At 50.5% G+C, this 9,096-nt stretch overlaps 1 protein-coding gene across 1 annotated transcript in view; it reads right to left on the bottom strand.

Annotated features, from left to right (window-relative positions):
* Nucleotides 1–2,276: 2,276 nt before the first annotated feature.
* Nucleotides 2,277–9,096, bottom strand: part of LOC138388427 (stimulated by retinoic acid gene 6 protein-like) — a 35,706-nt gene continuing 28,886 nt past the window's right edge. Inside the window, exons 12-18 of the mRNA XM_069476609.1 lie at nt 8,732–8,813; nt 8,364–8,412; nt 7,795–7,912; nt 6,617–6,736; nt 5,149–5,312; nt 4,301–4,447; nt 2,277–3,709 (exon numbers count right to left, since the gene is read on the bottom strand). Of these exons, the coding sequence (XP_069332710.1) occupies nt 3,561–3,709; nt 4,301–4,447; nt 5,149–5,312; nt 6,617–6,736; nt 7,795–7,912; nt 8,364–8,412; nt 8,732–8,813 (829 nt within the window). The 3' untranslated portion in view covers nt 2,277–3,560. The remainder of the gene's footprint in view (nt 3,710–4,300; nt 4,448–5,148; nt 5,313–6,616; nt 6,737–7,794; nt 7,913–8,363; nt 8,413–8,731; nt 8,814–9,096) is intronic.

Raw genomic sequence — 9,096 nt, 5'->3', positions numbered from 1 at the left:
TTTATTCCTATTCTGTTCTTGCCTTTTTACTCCATTAAAGGTGACTTTTGATGTGAAGTTCTTAATTTTAATAAGACACAATTTACCGATTTTTGTCTTTAGGAGTGGTATACTTTGTGTTTTACCTAACGTCATGAAACTATTCTCTGATGTTATTTACTGTAAATATTGTTGTAAACTTTCACATTTAGATTTATTTTTTTTCTTACAGTGTGAGGTAGGAGTCAAGATTCACCTCTTTCCCACGTGGAGAACTAGTTGACCTGGGCCATTTACGGAGAAGACTATCTTCTCCCCACTGCTCTGTTGGGCCTCTCTTCTCATATACAAAATATCTTAATGTGTGGGTCCGAGTTGGACCCTCAATTCTTTCTATTTCGCCTAGTGTTTGTCCTTGTACTAGTAGTGCACACAGCCTTGATAACTGCAGCATTAAACTGTCTTAATATCTGGTAGTATGAGTCCTCCAACTCTGTTCTTCCTCAAGATTATCTTGACTCATCTTTGCTCTTTGTATTGCCATGTCACTTTGGAAATTGGCCAGTCAGTTTCCACAAGATAAGTGATAAGATACTTTATAGTGATTGTATGAATTTGTTGACCAATTTGAGGAGAAGAAACATCTTACTAATACATTGCAAAAAATAAAACACAAAAACCAAACCAAAACACCATCAGATAAAAAGAAGAAATGATAAACTGGGAATAAATATTTGTAACTCATATCACCAAGCTCACATCCCCAATATAAAACAATCTCCTAGAAATTGCTAAGAAAAACAGCCACAAAGTAGAAAAATTGGCAAAAGACATTAACTCTCATTTTACAGAAAAATAAACTTTAATGCAATAACTTTAAATGCATGAAAACATGCTCAGGCTCAGTCATAATATGACAAAACTGTTAAATTCAAAAGTTTGACAACACACCCTGAATTTGTGGAGAAACAGACAAGTGGTCCCCTCCTCTCTATGCCCGTCATGTCCAGTGCCCTGTGGCCTGAATGCATGGGGGGTGACCATGGGGCCCCAGAGGACATAGGGCACCAAGAGCAAGCAGAGGCTGGTTGGTGGGGACCGCATGGGGCCAATTTCAAGAGCAGAGCCTTTGGTGCATTGTGCATATATGAGCCCACGTGGCGAGACGGGGCTCACGTGCACCCACTGTCCTTGGCCTGCTCATGCTCCCTTGTACACACCTGGCCTTTGACCCAAGACCTGGCTGCCCTGTGCTCGATGTCCACCCCCACTGACCATGTCAAGAGGCCTGTGCACCTGTGTGCGCCCAAGCCCAACCCATAGCAGACACCCATCCAGTGTTGATGGAGCCTGACACCATGTCCTTGCTGAGCACGTGCTTATGCAGGACCACATCCAAACCCTTATTGTACAGTTGGGAAGCTGAGGACCACAAACAGGCAGAGACTGGCCCACATCAAAGGAGATAGGTAGAATCCAGAGGATAAGGGAGGGTTCCATGTCTTCAGACACATTTAATGTCTTGTCTGAGCCTGCATGAGGGTGGCATGGGAGTGAAATTCAGCATAACAGGTAATCCTAGAGCTCTACTACCTAAGATCGTCAGCAGGTTCTTTGAAATATTATGCTTCTGTTAATACATTCTATGTGTGCCTTATCTGGATCCCTGGAAACAAGAGACCTAGTAGCCTTGAAATAATGTTTCTTCATGGTGAGTGTCTCCATCTAGCATGATCTCCAAACTCCCAGAACCCAGAACTTCAGAGCTGGCGCTCCTTGCCTTTCCCCCAACACATGTGAGAAATGGCCCATTTTACATCTGCAGATTCTAGCTCACGTGTTGCTGCTTCTGAGAAGTCTTCATTAATTTTAACACAGTCAGAATTAGTGGTTTCCTTTTCCTAGTCCCCATAGAACTTTGTATGGGTCCGTGTTACGTGTAGTGGGTTGGATCACAGAGAGTTGTTTACATAGTAGCCTCTCCATTTCAATATGGGCTTTCCGTGGGTATTCACTCACTATTCATTCAAACCATGATGATTGATCTTGGTAAGCAAATTCATTGTCAAAAGATTGATTCATCTTTGCCTCATTCTTTCATTCATTCCAACATTCTGTTCTGTTACAGGGGTGTGCTTGGTGAAGGTGAGCAAAACTTGAGAAGGCCTCTTTCTTCATGGAGCTGATATCTCATCGAGGGAGTGGGCAGATATTGATCAGATCATTCACAAAGAGTTATATGACAAATAACAATAACTGACATTTATTAAGAGTTTAGGATATGTCAGACACTAGCTTAAGATGTTCATGGGTACTAATATGACTAATTTTTTTCTCAAAACAAAGGTGGATCTTAGTGGGGGTTATCCTCTTTCTATAGATAAGAAAAGTGAATGAAGAAAGGCAAAGTAATTTGACCAATGCCACACAGCTGCAAACTGGTGGTGTGGGGACCCCAACGCTCTGAGTCCTAGTTTTCTCACTTTCTAAAAGCAGAACGGCAAAGTTGTGGAGATTAGGCTAAAGAGACAACTTTGCAAACCTAGCAATAGGACTGGGTTTATACTACATGTTCAACTAACAACCGAATTGCAATTGCTCTGAGGTGGCTGGAGATTCCCCCCGCCCTGTTGGTGGGGTCCTCACAATACTTGCACAGGCTTCATGAGAAACTTTGAGTGGGCAGATTTTGTAGGTCCTGGGCCATGTCCCTACACTTCAGCATGAAGAATTTGAGTAAGTATGGGGCTCTGCACAAGGACAAATATCTAAGCATCCCGCCCTGGCATTTGGGCCTCCCCAGCACCCTGAACCTGCACATGCCACCTGGCTCTCCCTCCTCAAACATGCTTGGGGCTCACACACTCACACAACTTCGCTCTTGTTGTTCCCCACCTAGAATGCCTGTCTACCCTGTCCGCGTCCTCAGACAAGTGGCTTTCCCAGTGACCAGCCCTCATGAGAGAGAGTCTGTGCATCTCCTTTGTGACCAAGGCCAAGGTCAGCTCTGTCCATTCCTCATTGCAGTGGCCTGGGAGAGAGAGCTCAGTGCGTGCCCGCTTGTCCTGACAGAGTCGGGGCTGGGATCGTGGAGTTCCTCCTCTCCCCCACCATAAAGCCCGGAAAGAAGAAAGCAGTGAGGACCCTATTGGACTGAAGGCCACACTCTGTTCCAGAGAAAATAGGATCTGATGGTTAGACTCTTCTGATGCAGACATTTTACCACCTTCCTCAGTGACACAAAGTTCTGCCTTGTACGTAAACTAAGTGCTTCTTAACAAGTGACCCCCAAGGCTGCCTACCCACAATGGATAGTAGAAGTCAATAATGAGCAAAGTTTGTTCAATAGACATTTCTTTAATTTTTGATCTGTTTTGCCAAGGGAATGAAATAATCCTGAGACTTCATCCCTCGGCCCAGTTGGCCATCCCATGAGTGGACAATGCTGTCTACCATCTGCGGGGACAGTGCCGGCACCATCACATCTCATTGCAGGGGACAGCTGCTGGTTAGCTGGACTGAGTCCTCTCTGGGGTGCAGACATCCTAGCCTGGTCTTGGACCAGAGGTTGGAGACCAGTGTCAGCTCTCTGAGCATGTCATCAGCATTTGGGTAAACTGCCGGGAACTGTGCCCTGATTTCGGTTTTCTGAGCTTGACAAGACTGGGGTTGTTGATCAGGGTCTGCAGCAGGAGCCACCTTGTCCTGGACCTAGCTGAGACGCGTGGACCTAGGAGAGAATAAGAGAAGACAGACTGGAGGGGTGTGGGAGGGGGCAGCTTGCCTCAAAGACTTTTGGAAGAGCTGCCTGGAATGTGCGAGGTGTGGCAGAAGGAGCTGGACTCCTGGGAACATGAGGGAGGTTGGAGGGATGTGAGTCTTCCCTGAGACCTGGGTATCCGCAGTGTTGGGAACAGCAATGAACACAGTCTGCACCCTGAAAGGCAGGAGAGCTCAGAGAGCTTGTGGCAGGGCGGAATAATCAAATCAGCCCAGGGCATCTGGCACACAGCCTGGGATATGGGTTGGAGTCTCAAACAAATGGGAAACAGAGGACTCCACTAGCAGAGCTAGAGTCATTTCCAGGCAAGGCAGGAGGCCAGGTAGCAGGACAAGGACACAAGGGCTGAGTGGGTCCCATAGCCAGGCTGACTGGGAACTAAGCCTCCTGAACTCCCTGGTTGAAGGGCATCCAGGGCATGGAGTATGGAGAAAGGGGGCAGGAAGGTAGAAACTGGGGCAGCTCAGGGATCCCAGGGAGCCCAAGGGTGTTTATTTCCTGCTGTCTGAACCCAGCGGAGGTTCCAACAGGAGACTTTACCTGCTGACTGGTCTATGTAGCAGTATTTGATGGCCTGCTGCAGCTGCCTCTCCCTGTGGTCTGTGATCAGGATGTGACAAAAGCTGACGAGCACGGGGTTGGTGTGATAGTGGTCCACATAGAGCATGCCGATCCATGCCCTGAACCCTGAAACCCAGAGGCGGGTCAGACCGGGCAGTGCTCCCCGACATGACCCAGTTTGTACTTTTTATAACTGCAGAGCCAGTTTTCTCCCCAGTGGTGCCTGAGTCCTTGCTGAGCATCTAGAAAATGAGGTCTAAAGATCTGGAAAGATTCTTAGGAATCGTATTCTAATCTGTCCATGTTATAGGGAACTCAAAGCTCAAAGGAGCTAGGAGCAGCCCGGCTAATACTGAGCAGCATCGGTACATTTATCGAACGGATGAATGATGAATGATCGTGAGCTAGAAATAAAAGAAAACTACTTTCTCTTCCTCAGACATGGCTTTGATTTTGGAGTATTTCAACTAAACAGAACATTTTCTTAACTAAGTTTCCAACTAACAATGCTGATAATTCTGAGATGTGTTCATTCTCAAGATTTTCACAGCGGTGCACTCATAAGACAATCTAATTGTTTACATAGACTTCCACTACCTCTGACTGCCCCTCCTGCAAGGTCTGCCAAATGGGCAGCTACTTAATAGCCTTGAACTCCCTTCTGAGCAGCAGGCAGCGCATGTTCTTACTACTCAGCTTTAAGGCCTCCATCAAAGGTAAGCTCTGAGCTCCAGGGAAGGGTGTGAGCTCCAGGCTGGGCGGCTGCCGCAAGCCTGCAAAACCGGCCCGCCCCAGAGGATGTGGCCAGGCAGGGGCTGGTCGCTCACCCATGTCTGCTCCCTCGTAGCCGCTCTGCATGATGGTCCTGTCGATGCGCGCGATGAGCCACGTGCCCAGGATGCAGCTGATGAGCAGCCTAGAGAGGCAGGCGCCCAGGCCCAGCAGCACGTTGTAGTAGAACAGAAAGTAGTTGAAGTTGTGGAACGCTTTCCTGCAGACAGAAGCCAGCCGAGGGAGCCCCCTTCAGTAGGGCGAGGAGGCTGGGCAGGTGGGCTCTGGAGTCCCCCCAGACCCAGGGTCAAATCCTACAACCCCCGGTGCATGGCTTTGCCATCGCACGCCGTAATGGGGGACCAACTGCTCCCAGTCACAGCACTAGTGTGAGGTCCGGCTCAGGCCCAGTGTGGAGGGGCTGAGAGCACAGTGCAGGGTGAGGGTTCGTGGGCACTGTAACTGTTTGATGCGATGTGTGGGGTTTGAGGCTTCCTGTAGGATAAGAAATCTCACAGGGCTACAGTTGGTTCAGCGGCTATAGCAGAGGGTGGGCTTCCCCACTGTCTGTTGCAACAAGAACCTGCCCGCAGCCAACGCTGTTCCGAAGTCTTCCAGAGGAAACTCCCCAAGGGACCCCCTGATCTTGTGGTTTCCTGTGGCCTCTGGGATAAAGCCCAGACTTTGCATCCTGAGTTTCAGGACCCCTCTGAGAGGGGGCTTACTGGTCTTGTCACTTTGTGTCCCCTCCCTGTCCTCCCTGTGTCCCTCACTGTCTAAGGCCACTGCATGGCAGGCAGCCATTTGAGATTCTCACTTTTTTCCTGACTCATTCTGCCCTTTTGTGCCTTCCTGCCTTTGTCCTTGCTGTGCTGGCTGCCGGCCATGCCCTCTCCTCCTTCCTACAGGCAGAAATCCTGCCGCCCTCCTGACCTCGGCTCCAGCATCCCATCTGCAGGGAAGTAACCACCCCGCCTCTCCTCCGCCTTCCCACCTCTCTACCCTCATCATTCAGGTTTCTCTTGTAACCCTTTGCACCTTCCAGAGTCGTCTGTTGTCTATGTGCCAGTCTGTTCCAGTGGACTGAGCATGTCACCAGTAGGTCGTGTCGGGGTTATCTCTTTACTCTCAGTGCCCCTGTTTTCCCTCAATGAGTGGATGGCATTGAATGAACGAACTAGAAAGGATTATCATGTGCCAAGCGCTATTGTTCTAAGTTCAATTTCTTAACACATTTCACCCTTACAGCACCTCTTTGAGGTATGCACAGTTCATAAAGGGGGAAATCGTAAAGGGGGAAACTGAGGTTTGTAAGTGTTCAGGAAGCTCCCACAAGGTCACACAGCTCATTGGGTGGAGCCAGGACCTGGCCCAGGCAATCTGGCTCCAGAGCCCACCCTTGGCCCCCCCGCACCACACCCTCTCAGAGAGTGTAGAGCCTGCCTAGGAACCTGCCAAGGGGAAGGGGAAGGGCCGGGAGACCGCCAAAGCCAAGGCCGTACAATCCACTGGCCTCACCCTCACCTGTTGTTGAGAGCCAAGGGCTTCTGCTTGTCAGCTGAGCCCAGCTTGGGCTGCAGGAAGAAGCCAGCAGCGATCCTCACCTGCAGGATCATGAGACCCACGACAACGGATGTGGTGAGGCTGAAACACAGGGTGGGGCTGTCGTGAGGTGGCCTTTCCAACTCTTCTAGGCCCTTCTCTGATGCCCAGTGAGAGAGAGGAGAGAGACGCTGACCACTCGGCAGAACAACAGTAGCATGAGCTCCTGTTGTACAAAGCATTCCCACACCCACTGTGCAGGTAAGGAAACTGAGGCTCACAAAGAGGAGGTGACTTTCCCAAGACCACAGGCACAGGTCTTCTGTCTCCAGATCCCAGCCCATTACTCCAGGAGTTCACTGATGTTGGCTTTCACCAGGGGTGGCAGCTGGGCGAGTGGCTTAGCAGGTTGAGAAGCAAAGAAAGGAATGGGTTTTCCGGAAGTGCTTGAGAAGGGTGCGAGAGAGTGGAAAGGACTGGCTGTACCCCAGAATCATGGGTGGCTGTAGGCAAGTATGGAACCAAGCAGGTTAGAGCAGAGAGGTCCCTAGAGAGCGCCACATGCTGTGTTGACACCCCCTGAGTGGCAGTGCGGGGTAGTGGTTAAAAGGAGGCTTTGGTTTCAGTTTGCCCAGTTCCAAATCTTAAGTCACCCCACTCCTTGGACAAAACTCTTAGTGTCTCTGTGCCTCTGTTTCCTGGTCTGCAAAATGGAGGGCAACATTAGCACCAAATTCATAGGCTGTTATGAGAAAAGACACATAGTAAATGCTCAATGCTACTGGCTTGCACTTTGTCTTCCAGATGTGTAAACAGATGTCCAGAGAAGGGAAATAACTTACCCCAAGCCACACAGGAGCCCCCAAAGCTTAGCTAGCGTTCCCTGCCTCCTTCCATCATACTGTCTTGCCTCTCACTTTACCTCCCTAAACCTCAGTCTTCCCAGGTGGAAGATGGACATAAGTGTATCCCATACATCATACACAGTTGTGAAGAGGGAAAGGCAGCTTTTTGTAAACTGTAAGGTTCCCATCCCTGAGAATTGCTATTATGGCCCATCCCTGGGCCAGAGCTAAGATCACAGGCCCAGAGAGCAGCTGGAAGGGCACCCCAGCGCCCAGACATGGAGTAACAGGACACCCCGCCCACCCAGCACTTACATCCCGATGCCCAGCCCTTGGAGCATCTCCAGGGCCTGGTTGTGGATGACGGGCAGCACCAGGCCGTACATGATCGCCATGCCGCACAAGCTCTGCACCACGTGGATGATGAAGTAGCCTGGGGGCCGAGGGAGCCGGTGGTCACCCCCAGGCCCCTCTCTGCATTCCACCCTCTACTGTCCTCCCGCCAGAGGCCCTGGCATGCTTGCCAACCCTGTTCCTTCTGCCTGGCATGGCCTCCCCTTCCTTCCCACTTACTCCCTACTCACCCTGCCAGGTGCAGTTCAAATGTCAACTCCCCGAGAACACATCCGAGCCCTGCCCTGGACGTGGATAGTTACTTTCTCCCCAGGGTCACCATGGACCTTAGCATAGAAGCCCCGTGGGTTCAAGACAAGTGGTGAGGGTGACCTAGAGAGTGTTTGTTTCTCTCTCCGTCCTGAAGGGCTCTCAAGGGCAGAAGCCAGGGCTGCTTCCGAGTCTCCTCTCTCCTCCCCACCCGTAGCCAGGACTCTGCGGGCGACCCCGGAATACGTGCTGAATTGAGTGGGTCACGTGACAGCACTTACCCCACAGAAGGTAGGCTATTTGCCAGCCAGAGTACCTTGCAATGGCCACCTGTGATTTAAAGGGAAAAAGGGGTCTCAGAAGGCTTCATTACCTCTGCCACGTGTGTCCAGCACCCGTGGCTCACGTGGGGGGCACCCACCAACCCAGTGAGGCAGGTGTCTTGATCGTCCTCATTTACACAGATGAGGAGACTGAGGGCCCAGTGAAAACAGTGGTGTGTTCCCAGCCACCCAGCAGCAGCGCAGGACTAGCTCTGAGGACCCTGGATGCCCATCGAGGGGCCCTTCCTCCCCCAGGGTGGCCCTGGTGCCACAGGGCAGGTTGTGCACGTGGCATGGTCTTAGCAGAGAGGCCTGTGCGGACTCACCACGCTCTCCGACGAGGCGGGATTGCGGAACCTCAAAGGGAGGAAGTGCTTATCTCCTGCCCACAGCTTCTTTATGTGCTTTCTGGACGAGAAGGGGGCAATTAAGCAGTGTTCATAACAACGCCTCTTTGGGCGTAGTCAGAGCCCAACAGGTATCACAGAAAGGCCTGTGGGTGCTGAGGGCTGGTGGCCCAGCCTTCCCAGTGCGGGCTGCAGCTCCCGGGCTACCTCAGAGTTGCCTTAAATCTCTTAAAGTTTAGCATATTTGGTAAAAATAATATATATTTACCAAGTCATAAGGTGACTGAATTTGATAGATGACATTATGTGTGGCCTTTATTTTCTTTGTTTTGCTTTCTATATTT

Source organism: Eulemur rufifrons, chromosome 7 (genome assembly GCF_041146395.1).
Source record: "Eulemur rufifrons isolate Redbay chromosome 7, OSU_ERuf_1, whole genome shotgun sequence".
NCBI lineage: Eukaryota > Metazoa > Chordata > Mammalia > Primates > Lemuridae > Eulemur > Eulemur rufifrons.
This window is presented reverse-complemented; position numbering and strand designations above follow the sequence as displayed.